Source organism: Contarinia nasturtii, unplaced genomic scaffold (assembly GCF_009176525.2).
Source record: "Contarinia nasturtii isolate CC-2019 unplaced genomic scaffold, AAFC_CNas_1.1 Cnas_scaffold_810, whole genome shotgun sequence".
In the NCBI taxonomy this organism is placed as follows: Eukaryota; Metazoa; Arthropoda; class Insecta; order Diptera; family Cecidomyiidae; genus Contarinia; species Contarinia nasturtii.
Window position 1 is genome coordinate 1,660,272 of NW_022198157.1, and position 24,504 is coordinate 1,684,775.

A 24,504-nucleotide genomic window follows, 5' to 3' on the forward strand; every position below is an offset into this window, starting at 1 on the left:
ATTTTATTCCCGTTAAATGACAAGCAAAACTAACAAAAATGAGTAATAATGTAATGATTGAAATTCGTTGCGAAAAAATTGGCTTCAACAAAACTGGAAATGTCTGGTAAGCATGAAAAAACTTATCATGTTTTTTTTAAAAATTAAATGACATGGGAGATATTTGAGCTCGATCCAGTTTTGTGCGTTAATTAAAAATGCATTTGATGGCTTTATTAGACTTTTTTAAATTGAAACATTCCCCGCGATAAGAGAAAAACGGTTCATTTTCGGGCGCATACTGTATTGTTTTTTCTTCTGAAAATAGCATGAACCTAATCATAATTGTTTGAAAACAATGTCCAAATGACACACAACCAACCAATTGATTTAGAATAAAATTGAAGTTTTTCGTGCAATTTTTGTTGTCGTAATCATTTGAGCTAATGACGTCTGCTGGCTGATAAGTTCAAATTGATAGCGAAAGTTCATTTGTGGAAGCATTAAATTGGTTTATAAAAAAACGTTTTCGTGTTTACAATCGGTAGCGTGCGATTAGTGAGCGTAACATTTTTCTGGTGTTGTTTTTTTTGCATGATTTATTTTTGTTTATTCTCAACTGCAAAATGTTTGGCTAAGTATACTAGTTTACGGAATTGAGATATCGTTTTGATGAAACGAGCTCTACGGCAACATTTTAACAAAACAACACTCGTTTTTCATGTTACTTATTTATTCATTGCTTGAAACAATTGTGCTAATTTCATACCATTTTAAAGACATTTTATTAAATGATTCAGTTGTTCTTTCCACGCTTTCGCGCTCTCGGTTAAATTCTATCATTCTAAATCGAAATACATTGTCTGCATTTAAAAATACTTGAATATGGCTGAGATAATAAAAACCAAACTGTCATACTGACAAATTCATTTTTCTTCGAGCATTTTAATTGATAAAAGTTCAAACATTCGAAAAAAGATGTAATTAGCAACAAAACATTATTCACTACCCAGCAAACAAAAATGTAACGTTTTTTATCTATTTTAACGTTGAAAAATGTAACGTTTTCACCCATTTCGGTGGTAATTTTCGTGTCAATGGAAAGTTGATTATATGCATAGTTTCCAATAAAATTGTTCATTTATTACGTTGACATTTTACAGTCTCATTCAAACTCACTCAAATGTGTTGCCGTTTTTGTTTGAATCTCAAAGCATACAACGGTATTGATACAATGCGCGTTTTGCTGACTCTTACTCGTTTAAAGAATGAAAGTATGTGTAACATGAGATTCAAATGTTCGATTTTGTTTACATAAAATTTATATCAACAATTCTATCGACTGTTTTCGCTGTTTGATTGCATTTTGTATCACTTATATTCATACATATGTCCAGCATCATTAAGAAGGCAAGGATCAGTTGAATATTGAACATCACACATCGACAAAATTACAGTGTATTGACAAAAATGTTTCAATACACAAAATCACAACGAAATATAATGAGTTGCCATTCAGATTTGTTTTCTTTTCAACTGGAGTACACACAAAGTTTGTATTCACATTTTTCAGTTTTCAACAGAATTAATGTAGCAAAGGAATTTTTTGTGCTTCGATTTAACATGTATCACAAACAAACAAATCACTCTATTCAATGTTTAACGGGATTGATTTTTTTATTGCGGCCAAAACTATACTGAGAAGTGCCGCCAGTTTAGAAAGAGATGATTTTTGGTATACAACAACAACAATCTCATACGATTGCATTCTCCGTCGCCTAAAATTCAGTTGGACAAATTCAAAAAGTCAAATATCGCTACGAATACAGAGTTTGTGTGTGTGTGAGGGAAAGTGATATAAACAAATTCATTCGGTGTTTCGGTTTGAAACATGCAATATTGAACCGGTCGCGCATATAAACAATTGAAAGTTTGTACACACACAAATGCACAAAAGAGAGAGTCACACATTCACAAGGATAATTATGTGGCCATTTTAGTGTCAAACGGAATGTAGAGTATATCCATGATATTCATACGCACGAGTTTCATTGTTCTTATTAGCGGTCAGAAAAATTGCGTTGTTGTTGTTTTTTTCAAACAAATTAAATTCAAAATGACAAACGATTTCAGTTTTCAACATGATAAAATAAGACAAATGGATTTTAGTGCTAATATTGTATCAGTGGCTTTTTTATGTCACAGCACAAAGAAACGAAACATGTGAGAAAGACAATATAATATGTGTTTGTGTTTTTGTTCTTCTGTAAACGAAATACTAGTGCGAATGCAACAAACTGTAGAATTTTGACCGTACAACAGTATTCCCGATCACCGCTTGTTTTTGTGATGTGCTTCGTCAGTGTTTTGATACAACGATATCGTGTGTTCACGAAATGTGATGGATATATTTGCGGAAATATTTTGTGTCTGTTTTTGTTTTCAATTCAAACGACAGAACATTTATAAAGTATTACTGTTAATATTCCAAATCATCGAAACACATTTAAAAAAAGAGCCATTTCGACAATTCTCTCGTTTGTGATTTGTCATGTTCCAGTTTAAAAATGCATTTTCGGCAGAGTTTTGTGGCAAATCAAAGTGGAGTGATTGAGTTGTTGAATGAAAATATTGTAAATTTGTTTGCATATATTGATTTATCAATGGAATCGTTTAATTCCAGTCATTTTAGTTTTCGAGGCTTGACTTTTTGCAATACAGCAATAATTTGCTATAAATAGCGGTGAATTTCTGCATTCATTTTAGTTCAAAGTTACCGTTCGCGCTGTGAAGCTATTTGAAATACCATTAAATCTCATCATCAAGTCAGAAAAATAACTTTAAATTGATAATAATAATTGAATTTCGTCAGGCAGTTTACAAGCAGAACCAACAAAAACACATTAAAAATTACAATTTGAATTGTGAAATTGATTCGTATTGATTGACATAACTATCCCATAATATTTGGAAAAGCACCAGAAATTGTGATTGATTGATTAAACCATGAGTAGAACAAGATCAAGAGAGGATCAATTTAATATGTAAGCAGTGTTTTTCGTAATATTTATTCTGTGTTTTATTTTTCATTGGATTTTCGATGCAATTTCGCGATATTGTTTTGTGACCAGTTTTTTTTTAAATAAGTGTGTATGTTTTTCTTTGTTTTCGTTTCATTTATACAGTCCACCCGAAAGGAAAGACGACATTAAGAACCTTGTAGTCATAAAACAAGGCGTCAAGTCAATCATACGGGAAGAATATCGCGACAGAGTGATTCAGTTTTTGGATCATCGAAGCTACAAAATGACACTGATTTCGTCACTGGCATCATTGTTGGCGTTGTACAAAATTCAAGGAGCCATCGATGATGGGAACCAACAATTTTTTGTACAAAACGGTAAAACATTTTTCATTGAGTGCTTTAACGGTGTTTTAGCCGATAAAGTCGACAGAGAGGAACTAATGCCACCAGCTTTTCGTAACATTGTCGAGGCACACTTCGGTGTAGAGAATTTTGAATGGCCCGATAATGAATGCCTGGGAAATGGTTTTAATTATTTCTACCAAGATCACATTCGAAATAATCAGACCAATCTCAACACTCATTGTTCAGAACATGTTGAATCGTTTTTTCAAATGAAACGCTGGTATTATAACATGAATATCAATGTGCATCAATACTATGGATCAAAATTCGACGGCATCGATATACGAAACGCAAAAGTGTACGCCACTAGTAACAAAGATCTGACACATGGCGATGAAGAGAGAACAAATAAGATGAAAATTTTATTGTATGAACTGGAAAGAATCGGTTGGCAGTGTCAAAAAGTTCACAATGAACAATTGGTTCCGGTCACTGTCAATGAGTTCGTTAAGGACAATTGGTTCCAATCACTGTGGATGTTCGGTCAAATGCAACGCCAAATCGAAGTGTTTCATCAATATTCACAACAATGGCATGCATTCCGTCGCGATGGATTGATAATGAACAATCGACCGCCAAAAGTGAACAATTTCGCACTTGTCCCGTTATGCCGATTCCAACTGAAAAACGTTCGATTGGATATGAAAGATATGTATTATTTGGCGAACACTGTACTAGGAGTGGTGCCCAGTTCTCGCAATCCGCTGACCAATCGAATGAACAAATACACACTGGACTATTACATGAACGGCCATAGAGATGAATTGTGGAATTTGGTTTTCGACATGGATAAAATCAAACAAATCGGCAAGCAGAAGCGGTTTCACTCGCAAATCATCACCAATAGTGTTTGCGTGTCAATATTGTACGAGAAGCCAGCGAAGGCTTGGGTGGAAAATTCGGAGCAGGCCACATTTAACAACATGACATATGCTAGTGCCATCGATCCTAACGAGAAAACGTGGGTGGCCGTTGTGCGCCGCCATATCAATTCAAACATTGAGGTAAATTAAGTTTGTTAATACATTTTTTTTTTCGGAACGTGATTGAAATTTGACGTAATTATTTAACAGGAAAACATTAAAATATCCAATCCACGATTTCATTGGCAAACCGAGCAGAAGAAGAGAGATCGAAAGGCAGATCGATTGACCTGGTGGTTTGTTGAAGAAGAACAAATGGATTTCAAGTCGTACCCAGTGATACCATCGCCGCGTGGATCCACATGGAAAGCGTACATTCTGCATCGCATCAAAATGCTACGAATGGGAATGCAAGCATATGCGACTCGAAAATATGCACGATTGGATTTCGATCACCACATCAAGGCTACCAAAACAAGTGATAAAGTTGCCATGCGGGTAACGAACAACAAACCGTCTTGGATTTGGATTGGTGCTGGAGAAATGGCACCAAATCGGCCATGGGGCATAAAGAAGCGGAAAAGATGCCCAGGAACGCGTAAATTGGCGACCAGCTTCAAGAAACAAGAGCACACAAAGGTCAGTTTTCAAGATGAATGGGGTACATCAATAACGTGTGCCAATTGTCACGAGCGATTTCCAAGAGAAACCAAAAATCATCGATTCAAAATTTGTCGAAATTGCATACCAAAACCGATTGTTGGACTACCACCGATAATTGTGACGAATTTGAGCAGACAAGAGCTTAAAAAAGAGCGAATTGTAGAGAGAGCAATCAATCCAGATCGTGAGAACATCGAGCGTTTAGTGCCAAAGATAAAAGTTATCTTCAAAACTTGGTCATTAACTCGAGAATACCATGAATTGGGTGATGCTGCACCAGAAGACATGATTGAACACGTAGTCATTTGGCACCGTGACATTGTTGCCGCAAAGAATATTTTATTCAAAGGTATGTGCATAATTGTATATTGTATTAATATTAAATTGAGAATAGAGAGCAGAGCGTTAGGTGTTCAGTGTTCATATTAATTGATTAATGTTTTGTGTTTATTTCTGATTTTATAGGAATGTGTCGTCTTTTTGGCATACCATTGCCCGATTCGTTGAAGAGACCTGACAATCCACACCATGCGAACAATGTCAACTGATAGCAGCATAAAATCAACAATAATCATAAGAAGAATATTTTAACAATTTTGTTAGTTACTAGGCGTGAATAGTTTAAATCCAAGGATTTCTATTGTACCCTTGACCGCAGTACGGGTCCCTATTTAGGGCTGTGCGGAATATAAAAGAACCCGTAGGTGAGTACTTTATTGAATTGATAGTTTATTTTTGCATTCAATCTAACTGAATTGTTTTTTTTCTTTTTTTCCTTTCCATTTTGACGGAAAAATTGACTGAAACTACACACAAATCCAACCCCAATATTGACCGTCAACATATGCCCGATAATGGATGAATTTGCCACAACAAATGTTCGTTGGGTAGAAACATACATGGGTAGTCGAATCGCACGCTCAACGCTGAAACATTTGTTGGATGTATGGTTTTTTTTAGACTGAAATTCTGAATTAAAGGAAACCGATAAAATGAAACATTTTACGATGGACCATAAATTATTTGATGCGAAGTTTATTTTTTTCAATACTGACAACAACATTTACGAACGCCATTCTGAATTGATAATCATAAAAGATGGAAACTTGTCAATCATTGCTCACTTTTGAGCGTCGAAATTTTCGAGCAGATATAAAGATTAGTTTTATCACCTAAAAGCGTTTATCTTCATACCCTTTGTTGACGAGCTACAAGAAATTGAACAGAGTTTAACAGAACGTTTGTCTGAAACAAAGTTCGAAGTTCTTTTCGATATCGAAGCTCATTCATTTTGGTAGTACAACATTTTCAAACATGAAATCGTCTATCAATGCCCATGTTGAACGTTCAATGAAGGTAAATCGACAATAGTTGAACACCTCATTTGCCGACTCGCTGAAATTAACTAACATTTTGTATTTTTGATATGTTCACATCGTCGCCATCAATCACCGAATCTGGTTTAACAGGTTTGTAATTCAAACTTTAAAATAAAAATATCGAAACAGTTTCTCCCCCTCTCTCTATCTCTTTGAGTGTTGATAAACGCTATTTGTATTTGAAGCACGAAATGTGTTTGAATCGTCATAAATGACGGCGGAGACAACGACGATAGCTATAGCTTTAACGTATAGAATACGATATATGCGAAAAATCGTCGAATATTCTGCGAACTCACGTACGAAAAATCACATTTTAATTTAGCTGTGACGTTTTTTGTTTCCTTTCTCTTTCGATTTCGTGTTCGACACTCTTCTATTGCTGATACTGATTAACTTCGCCCGCTAAATTGGTGTCGTAAACATCATTCATTTAGACAAATAATAACAAATCCAGTGTATCCACTACTAGTAGAATGATTTCAATAAAATCCAAAATTAATCTTGCCTCTCTGTCAATTGCAAAACAATTTACGTTTTTTTTTTATCTTTGAAGTTTGAGAACGAATTGCTATTCGAATGCCATGTTAATTACATGAATTTATATAATTGACTCATTTAGGCATTTGTGAGATTCATCGACAAACACACAGCCTGGCTTAATTTTTACAAATAATGCGACGCAACAATCACGAAGAGACCGGCATGGATCGACTGAATAAAAAATAAATAATAATCGCGTGATGATTCGCAATTCATGATACACACTTCTTAATTTTCATCAATTTGAAGTAGTTCATGCATTGAGTTGATTACTGCATGCAAACAAAATTTGTGTGCTGGTCAAAAAAAAGAACTTTGTACAACAAAATTGCGCGATTTTATTTGCTCCCAAAAATGTACACAAAACCGAGCTACCCGACGTGTAATATGAGATTTGTTGGGGAATTCGAGAAAAAAATGTCCTCATATATAAAATAGAGTCTACCTCTTGCAATGATTATCACGCTTTAATGTTTCCTCTCTCATGCACTCATTTGCTAGAAAAACGACGTATATAAAAAATACCCATGTCACCTTAGCGCTCATACAAAACAGAGTCATTAAATACGTTGGAGTGAATATTTGCAATTTTTTTTCACAAACTTGTTCGCCATCTCTGGCACCTCATTTCCATGGAAGCAATTTTGTCTACATTTCTCCGAAATTTTATTTCCTGTGTAATTTCATTGATATTCCGTATTTGGGCTCGCATATTTGCCCATTCTATGAGATGTGATAAAATGCCAATAAATTTGGAGTACAGCAAATCGATTCATTTGGAGACTGTTGTGTGTGTGTGTGTGCCTTGCATAGTCTTACAAAACAAAATGAGCAATTTCTTCCAAAAAAAATCGTATCGTTTCTGTAATAATCGCGCTCTATTCACGAGCCACTCAATGTCGAGTGTTTTTTCTCTTCGTACCGAAAATGATAAGCACAGCGCAATGAAAATGAACAAAAATATTATTACTACACACCGCCATATCGTCCGCGCCGCAAATATATTACACACGTGCATCCAATCGTAGTTCACTCTCAGCATACGGTATAGTTTGTATCATTCGGGCTCTGTTTGGTAGCAAAACTGTGTAAAACGAACACTGACCACATATATAAGTGCGTAAATATCAATTACTTGAGTATTGGAGTAACACATATGAGCCAGCCGTTCGTCATACACATTTCGCAAGCATACGCTTAACGGCTCCGCAAATGCGGCTTCAAAAGCACAAAGCAACAGATAGCATCAATCGACATCACACCATTGCAAACCGATAGCTGAAATGAACGAGCCGAAAAGAGATAAACAATTCGAATGAGCGAGAAACAATGCGTCGCAGTGAGCTGATCAACACACAACACTATATAAATTGAAAAAACATTTCATTTTTATTTTAGTCTTGTCGATTTTTCTGTAGCATTCACTCATAGTTGTCGAGAGACCAGCAAAAAAAGGAGCCGAGTAATTTTCCGTTTTATTTAAAAAGCAAGCATTTTCACCTAAAATCGTGAATTAGTTATAATTTGTGTGATTCGTATAAATTCCAAGTAGAACTCATCACAAAATTCAAGGTACGTATCACTTTCAATGAATATTTAGCCGAACAAAAAAAAACATTTTCTTCCTGAACAGTGTTGTGTGAATGTGATCCAAAAATAATTTTTTTTTTGTTTCATTTCGAACGAATTTTTATTTTGTTTATAATATGTGAAAAATTGATGAAAACGTTGAAAATGGCATGATGAAAAACGATTAAATGTATCATACGGTTTCCATTTAGTGAGCATCATTTTCACCGCGATATTTTCCAAATGAGCCATAAAATTCTCAATTTTTGATAGTGCCCGTTTTATCAATAACCAACGCAGAGCCATATAATCAACCAAATATTCCGATATTAAGGCCGTTCAAGAGTTTATATGCAAATTTTTTTTCGGTTTTAATGCATAATTGAATGGAATTTGATTCAAAGTATGCTTATTTTTCTAAGCAGTGTATCGAATTTCCATATGATTGTCGCTAAAAGGTAATAAATTTCTGCACAATTTCCTGCTTTTTTTCTTCTCTTTTTTCTGTTCTCCATTGGGACGTAGAAACACATATTTTTTCAGTGAAATGCCCCACATTTGTTTGATGGACTCAATCGTATGATGTTTTTTTTTCATCAATCGTACGATGTTGGTTCCTCTTCTGCGCGTGAATATTATTAATAATTATCACAAAGTGAGCTGTATAATTTTTATCAAGAATAGAATTTTTATTTCGTTTGTTATTCGATCGATTCTCCCAGCTGTTTTTGTTATTCACATTTTTTTTTATATCATGATTGTTGTTTGTTCAACCGTTTATTGACTCACTCAATTTGTTTACCAAAAAATAAAGTCCCGTGAACTCTATCTCTTCCGACTTAGAATAGCATAAACATGTCAACCACCAAAATGACTCAGAGAAAGGTTTTTTTCGGTTTTAAATTAATAATATTTCGTCGCAATAATTATATCGAACTCGTGTGCCAGAGATGGAATATGACGTGGTATGATAAAATGAGTGACAGGCACGTTTAATGAAACAAAACACATAAGATATGACTGATAACATTGATATACTAAATTTCAGTCCTGTTAGATATTTCGCTGGTAAACATTGTATTAGTCACATAGTCCATATAATTAAAAGCCAATTAATCACTTAGACAATGTGAATGGTTCTTGTTCCGCATTTAAATGAGAGAAATTTGATTCTTTTGTCCCCTGAAATTGGCATATCAGTAATATAAATAAATTTAGAAACATTGTTTCAAATACAGCATTGAATAGAAAACAAATCAATTTCGATTCGATCATAACATGGAGAGAAATAGCAGGAAACAAATGTGTATATTGAGTAAACTTTTATAAAATTTTAAAATTACATTTTGTCATTGAAGTGCTGTGTATGATGAAATCAACAATTTAAACATCTCAAAAACTCACTTATCCATGGTCACTGAGAATGAAATGCATGCATGCATACAAGCTAATCGACACAAACCTATCGCATACACACATACTGTACGTTTGATAAAAAAGACTTTCGTTGCGTAGTGTGTCACTGTGGCAATCAGATTCTAAAAATAACTGAACAAAACAAAACGTCTGTTTAGAATATGAGGTTGTATGCGTTCGTTTGTGCACACCGAGTTTCGAAACCCGCCCCGCCGTTGATCGATTTCAATTAAATATGTATCGAATGTCCAGAGGCACCGAAAAAAACCAGTCCCGTCGTTAAATTATTATATATGCACAATCCAATTCAACAAGATCATATTATTTCGCTCTGCCTTTTCCCTCGGCACTCAGTCGACTCACTCAGGTCGTCATATGTTTTAAGTTAATTTTCATTGTCAAGGTGATTAATGTATGTGCAAACAACAGATGATAAGAAAATATAAATTGCTCGTTTGAACGGTTTGAACAAGAATTGATGACAATTCGAAATGCGTGGGATGTAACGAGTTCCCATTTTGATTATTCCTTCCTTTTTCGCTTTGCCGTATTAGACGCAATATGCAATGAATCTCAAGTAAATTGTGACAATGAATGCAATTGTGTGCATATTACGAGAAAAACGACTCAATTAAAATTTATCAATGCATACACAACAGATGTTGAGATAGCGCTTTGCAACTCTATTCACTTTCTGCAAATGCGTCTTAGTTAAGGTCTGTACGACATACAAATGTCAATTCCATTTCGAAAGACAACCAAGCACATTTATTTTTCTATTACAATGGTGGAATAATACAAAGTGTCTCTTTGCATACTCACGGCAATCAAATTAAAAATGCAAACTTTGCATTTCAAAATTGATTAACGATATTTGATAGTGATTAATAGTCGCCCCAATAATCATTTACGTTCAACATCAATCAACCATATGAGAACATTTGAATGGTAAAGACGTTGTTTAGAAGCAATAATAATGATGGTGGCAAAACGTGGATGATTGTGGTTACGCAAGCGAATTTATGATGAATTTTCAGGGTCATTGGCATTATCGTGTGCCGATCTGGAAAATTGAATTGGAAAATGTACGAACAGAAATGGTAAATTTACTTGATAAAGTTATACTCGACATGCAAACTTTCTTATCGTAGGCTATCTAAGACCATTTATGGCTCTGAAGGTGAACTTCGTATTCGCTCGCTGTCTCTATCTCTCTCTATCGCGATTATCTAATTACTTTCGAGCGCAAACTTTGTATCCCAATGAAAATACACATAGTTAAAGAAGGAGATAAATTGAGCACATACAGTTAGATAATTCAAGAACAAATTATCATTTACGATAAATGCGATAAAAACCACGATAATTCAAGCGATTCACAAATAGGCAACGATTGCTATGAACTTTTTGACGATTTTTTTTACCAATACAACTACGATAAAATACTCACTTTCAGTATTTAGATTAAATTCCAATGATGTACTCTCTCTCTATCAGTCAAAACAAACAAAAAGCTATCCGAAAAAAAAGTTGTACTCTATCGCATCGTTCGAAAGTTCAATAGCATTTGTTGTGTGTAGCATATATGACATGTGTGCTGTTCAATCTGGTTAAAAATAGCCAGTTGCAATGGCATGGAACTGATTTCTTTGTTTCCTAGACAATGTGATTCATTATTTGTTTAAACTGAGCAACTTCAGTATCCAAGTTCAAACAAATTCAAAATTTGATTATTTTGACTATCTTACCTTGGCAACTACTTCAGTGAATTAGCTCACGATTTTTGTTTGGTACAAGCGATTTAATTTTAAATTTTTTTCTGCTGTTGTTTGTATTTTTTGTCCACTCCATTTTATTTTTATCAATCATAGTAATTGATTGTTTGTTATTATTGTTGGTGATGTTGTGAAACGAATCTCGTGCTGCTTGAAAAATAAATGTAAAAAATAATTACTAAATTGTTGGCATTATACGTTGCGTATTGTACGCAAAAGTATTTCTGTATGTAGGTTATCAAAGGCAATGTACAATTTTTTTTATTTCCCTTTTTTCTCATTCTCTCTCTCTTTCTTTCGCTTAGTAATTTTTATTTGTTTCTCATGCAAGTGCTCAACGACCACAACAACAAAAACACAATGGAAGAATATCGCGCCTGATAATGAGCTAAGAAATGTGTATTGATCACTTTTAATTTGGCTCTTTGAGCAACAACTAAATCAACTTATAATCATTTTCAAATACTTTGATTGAAATTGCCGAAAACGAAAAAAGTTCGAAAGCAAATTAAATTGTTTTCATATAGTTAAAATGGTCGTAAAGATTACAACGAAATAACAAATGGTGTAATTTATACCATATTTGTTCAAATATTGAATATATGCGCTGATAAAGCATTTGCTCGTATCATTTTTTTTGGCTACCAATTCAATTTTGGTTTAAATCGATGAAAACGTTCACCAGGACTCGTTCGTTTTTCTATCGTTTGCACACTAAAATTTGCATCGTTCAAATATATTCGAAAGATTTTTGTAATTCATTCACATGATAATAGGTCAACGTTTTGTTTTTGTTCATTTGGCGATAAGATAACCGAAAACGGACTGAATTGTGAGAGAGTTAGTATATTCAGTGTACATCCTTCATCGTCTTGAACGAAATATAAGTTCTGCGATTGAATTGATTCAGCACCATAGATAGGACACAATCAAACAAAAGAAATAAAATGTAGAGCAAAAGATAATTGATGTGCTTTTTTTTACTGCCGATTGATATCGACACGGTAATTTGAACAGCTACTGAGAGTGCTTCGTTGCAAATAATTGTGTGAAATGATAATGATTGTGTCACTTCACTCTAATTGAATACAATTTATGACTTCTTTGCCGGTCTGATTAAGTGACAGGTTCAATACAGAATTCGGCACCGGCCGAAGAAATTGGCGCAAGAATAAACAATCAATTTTTTGGCTGCCTCGTGTTTCGTGTGCTTATAAATAGTTAGCACCTTTTTTTTGCGTGTGCGAAATGAATAAAAAAGAAGATCGAAGATATTTTGGCAGTACCGGCGCACACGCCGCTCGTATCCAAGCTCTAATCTAGAACAGCATTCATTATGTTCTCATCGCAATGTGCACGGTCTGATCACATGCCACCCAACAGACTCTATTCTCGAGTCCAATTTTTTATTAGCACTTTAGCGATTCTTTCTCCATTTTTTTTACTCTTTTATTTTTCATCAAGATTCAAGGGCATGTGGTTTTTTTCCTGTTTGCTTGTTCTTTAAATTTTGTGTATCTTCCTCTCTCTCCATCTTTCGGTCGACCGGTTCAATTTTCGAGCTATTTTGACTTTGTATCGGTTGTAAACAATGTTTTACACTTGGTAAATACTGATTCACACCCAACACAAATACGCATATGCACACAGCCAAAAACAAGTGCTAATTTCTCTGTCTCTTTCAAATTCTTATTTAAATATCCAGAAATTTTGCAACATCAACATCAGTTTCCGACCATTTTTCAACGCGATAACATATCGTAGAGGAAAACAATCAGAATATAAGAAAAATATACACAATTTTATCATCATCTTGTGTGACATTGTTCCAAGTGAAGAAAACAGTGATTCTTTTCTCTAAACTTTTTAACTTCGATTCGGTGTGCAGTGATCAGTTAAAATGAGTTTGTTGGTAACTTATGTTGATATTATTGCTTCACGTCTAAATCGTCCTCTGATCAATTGAACATTTCTACATAATGAAAACAAACAGAATATTCTCTATGTTTGAAATGCGTCTTTGAGTACATTTTCTAAAAAAAAGTTCTCGTAGTTTGATGGATGAATGAGACGATCGATTCGAATTAACTAATAATTTCTGTGTGCATGACGCAATTAGTTTACATTTGTAATGTCATTTGTATATCTCTCGCGATATATTTTTTCAACTGAATTTAATTATATGGAGTTTTTATTGGTCCAAAACAATTTGACCATCAGTTTTAATTAAATTATAAGTGGAATCGTATAGGCGCCAATATTCAAAGACCTTTTGACACAAAAATACAAAATAGCCTCTCTTGTTAATTACGAAATTGCGTATGATCTTTTCTTTTCAAATGTCACGAACTCACATCTGTTTAATATTTTCATCATTTTTTTTTGTTTCAGATGTCGAAAACTTTAGATTCGTCACCAAATGCATTGATCAACAAAAAAGTGTTGGATCGGTATTTGAATTTGGAATTGCCAGAGAATTTAATTCAAGCAACTTACATTTGGATCGATGGAACCGGACAAAATGTACGCGCAAAAGATCGTACACTTGACTTTGTGCCAAAATCCGTAAAAGGTAAGGCTTTTCAACCCTTTCATTTCATGAATTATTTCGTATTCGAAGCGAGTCAACATTTTGTCAAAATAAAAGTGAAAAAAAAAGTGTTGTGAGTGATTCAGAACCTACAACGACATTGCGGCTGTGACTTTCATTTGTACTATTGCACATTTTTTTATCAAATATGGTGAACCTTGAATAAATGAATAAGCAAAAAAAAACTAAATAATTCCATGCAAATTACATAGCGAAACGATACACACATATGCCATAAATACGCAGTTCACAAAGTCCGATTAATATTTTGTAACTCCTACGATCATCGTTGAGTGTGTGTGCTTTTCCGTAAACCGTTTCGTTGCTCGTACAACATTTAGCTGAACAACATACCGGCAATTATACGAAAACAAGTTCAAGATTTTGTTTTTGTGTTCACTATTTGAAAATGTCATCGCAGCTGCTACTGTTCGGACAAGATTTTGCTGTTTTTGTATTGTATTCCTTCTCTCTGTTAAGCACGCGCGTGCCAACACAGCTGACATAACGACGTCACAAGCTCTATAAATATAGGTTCAGAGCTTAATAGAGGAGTTCATTGGAACAGAAAAAGAAAGAAGAAAACGCAAAAAAAAGATATAAAAAAAGCCGCAACACATCGATCACTCGGGCGTTTTGGTGGTAGTGGAAAATTTTCGATTCCCATGACCAAGTACACGCACAAACGCTTTGAAAATAGCGTGCGATCTTTTTCGCCGGGCATCAAACGCCAGAAGTTGACGAGATGACTTATCTTGACGGCGACTACCATGATGAATTTCAAGATAATCTAAAGCTATTATAAAACAAATCCATTGTTTAATTTGTGCAAATGATAACATAAATATTATGTCGCATGATTTTCTTGTTTAAAGACAAAATTCCATAAATAAAAAAACACGATACAAATATTGTGATGTAATTTTGAAGAAGAGACGAAAAAAGCAATAAAACCACATTCATTCTCGATCAACTGCTGGTTTCGTGCAGGAAGCGTGACAATAAATACAACCAAATATTTTGAGTCTTTTGTGAATTAGTTAAAAACAGCTTTTTATCGTCGCATTAAAAATGGCAAAAATCAAATAAATTAAAATGATGATTAGCCGAGACGAGCTAATAGAATGTGTAAGCAATGTTGAGTTTTGCTTATTTTAAGGACCGAAACTTTTGGTCGTACATTCAGAGCATCCAACATTTTATGAGATAGTCAGTAGACTATGGGCGAGTGTGAGAAAGAGAAATGAGTGTTTGTGCGCGGTTCAAGGATGGAAATATGATTGCACTTCTACAGTTTCAATTCGACTTGAATGTGAACGGCTTCTGTTGATTATATTCGTGTGCTTAATTTTATTCTCCTTTGTCTCGCAGCTCTGTCTTCGTCCCAAATGATACAAAATTGATTAAAACAACATGTCTTTTGCGTTTTATATTTTCTGTCTCACAAACCAAAATTGGTTAATTTTCTACACTGTAAACTAAAGCATGGCGATATATTTTTTTTTATTTGCGATCCCAATCGAATGAGTTGCGTTCTGTATAATTCACCTTCAATCGCCCTCATCATGTTAAAACGAGTGCTAGGCACAGATATATAGACAAATCGGCCGGCAGTAAATTGGTGTCGAATCATAATCATCAAACGTTTTCAAGCCCCCTTTAATCATGCCCATCAACGTCAGAACATAGCATATTATTATTGCTGTTTATTGGATAACGACATGAAAATTGTATGTGAAAAAAAAACATTAACCGAAACGATTTGTTCTATCGGTTAAAAAAAGCAGGATGCTTTTATTTTCAATAAATTGAATAAATGCACATCAATTCTAACACATGTTTGTCGTTGATACGGTGTATTTTCGTTGATTATCATATCTAAAACGGTTTTTTTTATTTTCTATTTTATTTTTAGAACTTCCAATTTGGAACTATGACGGTAGTTCAACATACCAAGCTGGTGGCACCAACTCTGATGTCTACTTGCATCCAGTTGCCATCTACAAGGATCCATTCCGTCGTGGAAAACACATTTTAGTATTGTGCGAAACCTACTCATATGATGGCACACCAACTGGCACCAATCATCGCAAAGAATGTGCCGAAATTGCAACCAAATGCGCCGCCGAAGAACCATGGTTTGGAATTGAACAGGAATACACTTTGTTGGACATTGACGGACAACCACTTGGTTGGCCCAAAAATGGTTTCCCCGGTCCACAAGGGCCATACTATTGCGGTGTTGGTGCCGATAAAGTATACGGTCGTGATGTCGTTGAAGCTCATTATCGTGCCTGTTTGTATGCTGGTGTTAAGATTTGCGGTACAAACGCTGAAGTTATGCCTGCACAATGGGAATTCCAAGTTGGACCATGTGTGGGAGTTAGTGTCGGTGATGACTTGTGGGTTGCACGTTTCTTATTACACCGAATTTCCGAAGAATTTGGCGTAAGTTAAAAAAAATCATGTCTTTTTCTCTTTACGCATCGTATTCATTTTGGAATTTAATTTACAGATTGTTGCCACACTCGACCCAAAACCAATGACCGGTGACTGGAATGGTGCTGGTGCACACACAAATGTATCAACAAAATCGATGCGTGAAAAGGGCGGAATTACAACCATCAATGATGCCGTTGATAAGTTATCAAAATGCCACGAAAAACACATCAAAGCCTACGATCCAAATGGAGGAAAAGACAATGAACGTCGTTTGACTGGCCGACACGAAACCAGTTCAATTCATGATTTTAGCGCCGGTGAGTGAAACGTTTTGACTTCTTAAGAATCTATTTAAAATCGCCCTTTGGCTGCTAGTCAAAAGTGGCATCAATCGAAGCAAGTTTTTCATGTGAAATTTATATTTTTCCAATAATGTAGGTGTTGCTCATCGTGGTGCTTCAATTCGCATTCCCCGTGGTGTAGCCGATGCTGGTTGCGGTTACTTCGAAGATCGTCGCCCATCATCCAATTGTGATCCATATTCCGTTGTCGGAACCATTCTATCAACAATCTGTTTAAATAAGTAAACTAACACATCGAAAGGAATGAAAGTAAAGCCACATATTTCAATTTAAGATGATAACAGCACAATAATCAGCTTTATAAAAAAACAAAACAACAAAACAAATCTAACTAACACAACGATTTATCTACACCAATAACAATTCAACAACAAAAAAATCTATATGTAGAAGAGAAAGTTGAATGTATGGAAGAATTTATATTATATACTATTTTGATTGTACAAAAATAAAGTTCAATGTTAAAATTGTTGAAAAATTTGAAACAAAACCGGGGTTTCTATTACAAAAATAGACTTACTGCCATGCCAAACTGGACGAAAATAATTAATTTCATTGAGTGAGTTTGAATGAATAAATATGGAGTGAAGTGAGCAGACTTCTGTACTTGACTCTATCGATCGTCTTATCATCTCAAATACTTGAAACAAGGACTATGCTTACATTATACCACAACAACACCAATATAACTTGAACCTTTATCTTAAAGTGGAATTGTATTGATTCAGGGTAATATTTTTTTTCTATTTGCGACATAATTGAATTATATTGATGTTGAGAAGATTTGAATGAGCCCAAAATTGTTATACTTATCATTTTTCTGGGCTTAACAACAACTCTCTGTGCTGAACTATGCACAGTTCGGTTATCAACACGTCTTAAGATCCGATTACGCTGTAAATATCAAACATTTAATAAAATGTATTAAGCAAACAGTACTATCATATCAGAAATGAAAACAATTCATCATCGCGGCATTTGTAAAATGGATTTTAATTTATTTGTCATTTATTTTCTTTTATTGTGTTAATAATTTATGATTGGAGCCGTAATAAATATGACTATAATTTACAGAAAGAAAATAAGAAGAATTACATAAATGGGTAAATTGATATTGAAAGATCGAGGTAATGACGTTGTCATGGCAATGAACGACAACACTAACCTACTCTAAAATGACGTTGATTGTTGTTTTGAATTTTAAAGAAATCGTCCAAATATAACGGAGCCACCGAACTGTTCTTATACGTTAAAAAAAACTCCTGCATGAAGGCAATCACATTACTAAGTAAATAGCATAAATCGTATCAGGTTCGGTACATAAAGTACTGAAATGTTCATTTTTCTCTCTCATTTTGCTGGTAAACAATTACTTTTCATCGAAAATTTCACGAGAAAAATATAAAAAGTCCGAGAATTAATATCAAAACTTCGAAATAATCCCAAGTAATTGAAACAGAATTGCAAAATGTATTTGGTATAGGCAATGATTCGTGTACACAGGTGCAATAAATATGAAATCGATACGTCGCATCTCGCGATGAAGAAATTGCTTTCGAAATTGTATTTAAATCGGCATGTCTGTGGATTTGTACGCGTCTGTGTCGGTAATATCTAAAGTGAACGATCTCGTGATAAACAAAAACAAACATAATTGTTCTCTAGGCCGCCAAAAACATTTTATTATCAATATACGAACCTTTTCCATTCACCCCCACAGTTGTTAAGAGACTAGCAAAAGAGCAGCACCTAATTTTCCGCCCTATTCCAAAAACGAGTAATTTCATTTAAAATTGTGAACTTGTGAATATTTGTGTGATTTTTATAAATTCCAAATCGAATTCATCACAAAATAAAAGGTACTTTTTATTTGCATTATATCAAGTAAAACAAAACATGCTTTTTAAATAAAGAACAGTGTTTTATGAATATAATCTAAACTCGAAATATAACGTATTTTGTTTTTAATGAAATTTTGATCTGCTGAAAAGATACAAATCATTAAAAAAAATAATATGAGAAACATGATAAAAATACAAATATTAGTCATAAATTGTCGCCAATTCAATATATTTTTTTCAATATAAAAATAGCTTTAGCCTTGAAAATATGGAGAAGATGAGAAGGATAAAAATCTTGGACACCACCTTACGTGATGGCGAACAAACTCCGGGCTGTAAGCTGAACACATGCGAAAAGGTCAAAATCGCCAAGCAACTCAAAGCATTGGGAGTGGACATCATTGAAGCTGGATTTCCAATATCTAGTCCCGGTGACTTCCGATCGGTCGAAGAAGTCTGCAAAGCCGTTGGCAACGGACCCGTAGTAGCATGTCTCAGTCGGGCTGTAAAAAAAGACATAGAGGTAGCAGCAGCATCGCTACGCTACGCTGAGTATCCACGTATTAAAACCGGCATTGGCACCTCACCTCACCATATCAAATACAAGTTCAATAGCAACTCGGAGCAAATTATCGAACGGGCTGTAGAGGCTGTTAAATATGCAAAAAGTTTTGTCGAAGAAGTTCAATTTTATGCCGAAGATGCAGGCCGTACTGATAATGACATGCTGGCGCAAGTATGCGAAGCTGCCATCAAAGCTGGAGCAACGGCTCTCTCTATACCGGACACCACAGGCTATTGCCTACCAGACGATTATGGAAAAAAGATTCGTTTTCTCAACGAAAATGTCAATGGCATCGAAAATGTCGTAATATCTACACATTGTCATGATGATCTGGGATTGGCCACTGCTAATTCTCTAGCCGGTTTGATGAACGGAGCAAGTCAAGTCGATTGCACCATCAACGGTATCGGCGAACGCGCCGGAAACGCAGCACTTTGCGAAATTGTCATGATTATCAAACAATACAAACACCTGAATCTTTATACTAACATCAACACGAAACTGCTCTGCTCTACCAGCGATATGGTTTCCGAATACATGGGAATGCCTGTCCAAGCAAACAAAGCCATCGTTGGAGCTAATGCTTTCGCACATTCGTCTGGCATCCATCAAGATGGCATCATCAAACATCGTAAGACCTACGAGATTATCGCTCCCGAAGATGTTGGAGCCGAGCAAAGTTCTATCATATTGACCGCTCGAAGTGGGCGAGCAGCTCTGGCCTATCGTTGCCAAAAACTAGGGCATCACTTGACCAAAGACCGTCTTAATACCATATACCCGCTCTTCCTTAAAAAAGCCGATCTAAAGAAAGAAATTATTGATAACGATCTAATGGATCTAATCAATGGATCTAATGGAAATATTGAGCGAAATTAATTTGGACGATGAAAGAATTCACTAAAAAACAATACTTATTTGAGAAAGTTTTTGAATCAGAAATTAACAAAAAAAAATCACACAATCAAATTTTACATTTTGAAAAAAGAATTTTAAAAAGAGAACAAAAATCTACATGCTAAAGATTTTGATATATTTTGATGGTAAAAAAATAAAAAAATAAAGTTTATGAATATAAACAGTTGTTTACTTACTTGTATCGAATTTGCACTTCATTACAGAAATAGATTGAACACCAACATATTGACATGCCAAAGTCCAACTGGAGTAAATTAATCCATTTCTTTGGATTAAAGTGCGTAGGTAGATGACGCGATTGATAAAAAAGCGAATTTATTACGTCAAACAATTGAAACGAAATTTCAATACGAACGTATTATTTATTTGAGTTTTTGCAATATATATTTTGAGAACGTTTGAATGAGTTATTTTTATCACTTCTGTGCAGAGTTTACTTCTTTACTCGGTTATTAATCATAACCAAATTAAGATACAATGGTTAAGATTGATACTGAAAAAAACTTACTTCAAAATATCAATGCGTTTATCCAAAGTGCTTAACATTCAATAAATTCATATACATTCAGAAAAACAGACGCAAGACCGTTACTTTGAAAAAAAAAAAAACTCCTGAATGCAGGCAATCAGGTAAAAAAAGATCGAATCATGTTCGGTGTATTATGTAAAAAACTTTTCATTATTTTTTCTTGACTTTACTGACATATTTAGCTATCTATGCCATTTTTCCTCAAAAGTTCCATAAGAATAAAGAATACACCGAATTATATGAAATAATTTGATCAAATTGATTGCGGTTTTTATCTCCACTAAATATCCATTTTCGAAAACGTAGTAGAGTTTCGAAATGACGTAAATTCATAGAATGTGTTCATGAATGGAGGAAATGTCATTCAATACAATTAACATAAAAAACAATAACAAGATTCAGAAACTATATTGAAAGAAAAAATGGCATCGCCTCGCCCAAAATCACCAAAAACTCCCGTTTCCAAGAATGAGGGAGAAAGTTTCTGGGATAAAATTGGAACCATTGGCAGAAAGAAGCGGATTAAGGAAGGTAAAATATCAAATGTTGTGGTTTTGTAAATTAATTCGTGCTCTAATGATCTGTGCTCTATGACTCAGTGTTGTGTTTACCTTATATGGAATGAATTGATTTTTTTTTTCTCGAATCCGAATGTTTTTAGTGCATTTCCACAAGCAATTTGTAAACAATCGAAATATTTGCTATTCAATTTTGATTTTACAAATAAATACATTTGGATTGAGTATCATTAATATGGAATATTCGATTTTTGGTTCACAGACTTTGTGTCATACGTTCAGCAACTGTCATGCATATAAAAAAAATACCCACGCAATCAATTGAATTGTGATTTTTTGTTAATTTCAGTTCAAGAAGTCCAGGAAGAGGGACGACATGCAATCGATGATCCGGGTGCACCAAATGCCCCAGAAATCCCACCAGAAGATTATATTTTGCGTGAGTAACACTTTGAAAGGGGTCACTATGTCAATTGTTCAACATTGGTTTTTGTTTATATTTCAAATAGGTGACAACGAATCTCGTGCCATAATTCAGCCCCAATCTCTGAATGATTCGTCGGTGAAGGAGCTCATTCAAACTCTGATTGATTGGATAAATGATGAGCTGGCCGATGAACGGATCATCGTTAAAAATATTGAAGAAGATCTATACGATGGTCAGGTGTTGCACAAACTACTTGAAAAACTAACCGGCCGTAAATTGGATGTGCCCGAAGTGACTCAATCCGAAGAGGGACAACGTCAAAAATTGCAAATTGTTTTGAATGCCGTTAATCACGTAAGTTGCATAGTTTGCATGGAAATAGCCTTAATTCAATTCTTCTACCTTTGTCTGTTTCAGACTCTTGGTTTCCATCAAAAATTGCCAAAATGGAATGTGGAAAGTGTACATTCAAAGAATATGGTGGCCATCTTACATTTGCTTGTCTCTTTGGTTCGTCATTTTCGTGCTCCGGTTCGTTTGCCCGAGAATGTGTATGTGACTGTAGTCATTGCACAGAAGAACGGAACGATATTGAGTGCACAAAAATATCAAGAGCAACTCACATCGCAGTACGATGACGTCGGCATGAGGTGTGAACGCGATGCATTCGATACACTATTCGATTGTGCACCAGATAAATTGGCCGTTGTTAAGAAGGTACTTTGTATGACGAGAAAGCGATTTAATTGAGAGACATACTAAAAAGGCATTTTTCTTCTTATTTTCAGTCGTTGATCACATTTGTCAACAAACATTTGAATAAACTCAATTTCGAGGTAAATAGTTTGAACAGCGACTTTAAGGACGGCGTTTATTTGTGCCTTTTAATGGGATTGCTTGGCGGCTTCTTTGTGCCATTGTACGATTTTCATCTGACACCAAAGACTGTCGAACATATGGTAAGGAACAAATCACGCCAAATCAAAATGTTAAAAGAAGGATGCAATTTGGCACTTTTCAATTGTCAAATTATGTCTGTGAAAATGATTTTGTGTTTTCTCTTTTGTGACTCAATGAAAATATCTTGTGATTTTTTCAGGTGGACAATGTTGCGTTCTCCTTTGAGCTTATGCAAGATGTTGGCCTACCAAAGCCAAAAGCCCGGCCAGAAGACATTGTCAACATGGATTTAAAATCCACACTTCGTGTTCTCTATAGCCTTTTCACCAAATACCGAAACGTTGCCTAAATTCAGTCTTTTATTTCAATTTAACGGCAAAGTGTATTTTAATTTAAATTAATGCCATGTTTTTGTGTACTTATAATAACAATTAACGACATCGAAGTTAGATTATTGTGTTCTCGTACAAATATCACCGAATTTAGTGAGACAGTGAAAAGAAACTTTTTTAATTATCCAACTAATGCCAGCCAAATTAATGATAATATATATATTGCACACATAAAACAAGTCAATTAGATGTTAATATCATAACAAAGTATTTGTGCCTTAAAGTTGTCTCTGTGGACTTTTTTTTCTCATAACATTCAATTTCTTTCAATTAATTATCTTTGTATTTAATAATATTTTGACAAACATAAATATATATATATTTTTATTTACAAAAAAAAAACAATGAGTTGGATTTCAATTTTGTTTAATTTGACAAATATGGAAAATTAATAAGCAAATAAACGATGTACAGTTCAATTGTGTTTTTGGAATTTGTAATAGTTCCAAAAATAGTAGTCCTACCGTTTAAAACTCTTACGTATGAGTTGAACACCTGATGAACAATGTCAGTGCAGTACGTTTTGTTGCGTGGTAATTTTATATTTGAAAAATATTGAATTTCATAAGTTTTAAATTTGCGAATTTTATTTGACAAATATGCACGTCATATGGTAGGTGGCTAGGCTATGGTCAATACTTACCCAAGCATCATTAAAATTAATTAGACGACTAAACAAATAATGAAAGAAACTTTGAACAATACCATCAAATTTCATCGCAAGCAAAGCATCTCGCAACGGGGCGATAACATGTGAAACAATAGAGAAGGTATGTATGTTACAGTGGATTGAAAAAAGAACCATCAACAGCTACCGTTATTTTACATACGAGAATAGAGTGTATTATTCACACTGCAATATACCTATAAGAGTCTCCGAGGGAGAATGAGATGACTACAGCTTTGTTAGTGGTCATTAAACTTGTATTTTTATTACTTTATTTAAACGCTTCGCCCAAGTACTTGGGAATAGCTTTATACTTTCACACTTCGATATTCTGTGATGTGTCGATTAATTTAAGATTTTTTTGAGTGTGCATTTTGTCTATGGGCTTGGTCGAAAATTAAGTAATAAAAATCGTTACAGAGTATGATATTACGTATTTTTTGAGCCATTGACCGAATTTTCCTTAAAAATTCATCAACAGCTTACGTTTCAAGGCTTCTGAAGAATATAATCACAATTTGAGCGTCGGAAAACAAAAGAGATTTTTTTTTTTCAAAATGAATCATTGAACGTGTTTTACACAAAAAACGTTTGATTATCCGGTTCACTGGACAATTTCTAAAGTGTTTAGTTGATTGTTTTCCAAATGTAGGCAGAATATGAATAAAAACAGAATTTAATTAAATAAAATTGAATAAATGAATCGCATTAGTTGCCGCTCCTGTCGTTCGTCAAA

General features: G+C 34.4%; 5 protein-coding genes across 6 annotated transcripts; all 5 read left to right on the forward strand.

The window, feature by feature from the left end:
• The first annotated feature begins 2,763 nt into the window (after positions 1-2,763).
• On the forward strand, positions 2,764-3,824 carry LOC116342207. Its single transcript, XM_031769727.1, has 3 exons — positions 2,764-3,023; positions 3,165-3,718; positions 3,805-3,824. The coding sequence occupies exons 1-3, from the start codon at positions 2,986-2,988 to the stop codon at positions 3,822-3,824; spliced, it is 612 nt and encodes a 203-aa protein (XP_031625587.1). The 5' UTR covers positions 2,764-2,985.
• A 156-nt stretch (positions 3,825-3,980) lies between these two features.
• Positions 3,981-5,883, forward strand: LOC116342038. The gene is made up of 4 exons (XM_031769509.1): positions 3,981-4,413; positions 4,483-5,284; positions 5,401-5,639; positions 5,827-5,883. The coding sequence occupies exons 1-3, from the start codon at positions 4,051-4,053 to the stop codon at positions 5,481-5,483; spliced, it is 1,248 nt and encodes a 415-aa protein (XP_031625369.1). The 5' UTR covers positions 3,981-4,050; the 3' UTR covers positions 5,484-5,639; positions 5,827-5,883.
• Positions 5,884-8,246: 2,363 nt separating this feature from the next.
• On the forward strand, positions 8,247-17,501 carry LOC116341874 (glutamine synthetase 2 cytoplasmic). 2 transcript variants are annotated; one of them, XM_031769201.1, is made up of 5 exons: positions 8,247-8,429; positions 14,009-14,189; positions 16,123-16,655; positions 16,723-16,966; positions 17,088-17,501. In XM_031769201.1, exons 2-5 carry the CDS (start codon positions 14,009-14,011, stop codon positions 17,234-17,236), a joined length of 1,107 nt encoding a protein of 368 aa, XP_031625061.1. In that variant the 5' UTR covers positions 8,247-8,429; the 3' UTR covers positions 17,237-17,501. The 2 variants fall into 2 exon arrangements, with proteins under 2 accessions (XP_031625061.1, XP_031625060.1); XM_031769200.1 differs by lacking the exon at positions 8,247-8,429 and adding an exon at positions 13,411-13,529.
• Positions 17,502-18,563: 1,062 nt separating this feature from the next.
• On the forward strand, positions 18,564-20,444 carry LOC116342046 (2-isopropylmalate synthase-like). The gene is made up of 2 exons (XM_031769521.1): positions 18,564-18,870; positions 19,105-20,444. Exon 2 carries the CDS (start codon positions 19,121-19,123, stop codon positions 20,294-20,296), a length of 1,176 nt encoding a protein of 391 aa, XP_031625381.1. The 5' UTR covers positions 18,564-18,870; positions 19,105-19,120; the 3' UTR covers positions 20,297-20,444.
• A 787-nt stretch (positions 20,445-21,231) lies between these two features.
• Positions 21,232-23,356, forward strand: LOC116341986 (alpha-parvin). Its single transcript, XM_031769441.1, has 6 exons — positions 21,232-21,395; positions 21,732-21,821; positions 21,892-22,163; positions 22,227-22,526; positions 22,598-22,768; positions 22,909-23,356. The coding sequence occupies exons 1-6, from the start codon at positions 21,287-21,289 to the stop codon at positions 23,056-23,058; spliced, it is 1,092 nt and encodes a 363-aa protein (XP_031625301.1). The 5' UTR covers positions 21,232-21,286; the 3' UTR covers positions 23,059-23,356.
• The last annotated feature ends 1,148 nt before the right edge of the window (positions 23,357-24,504 follow it).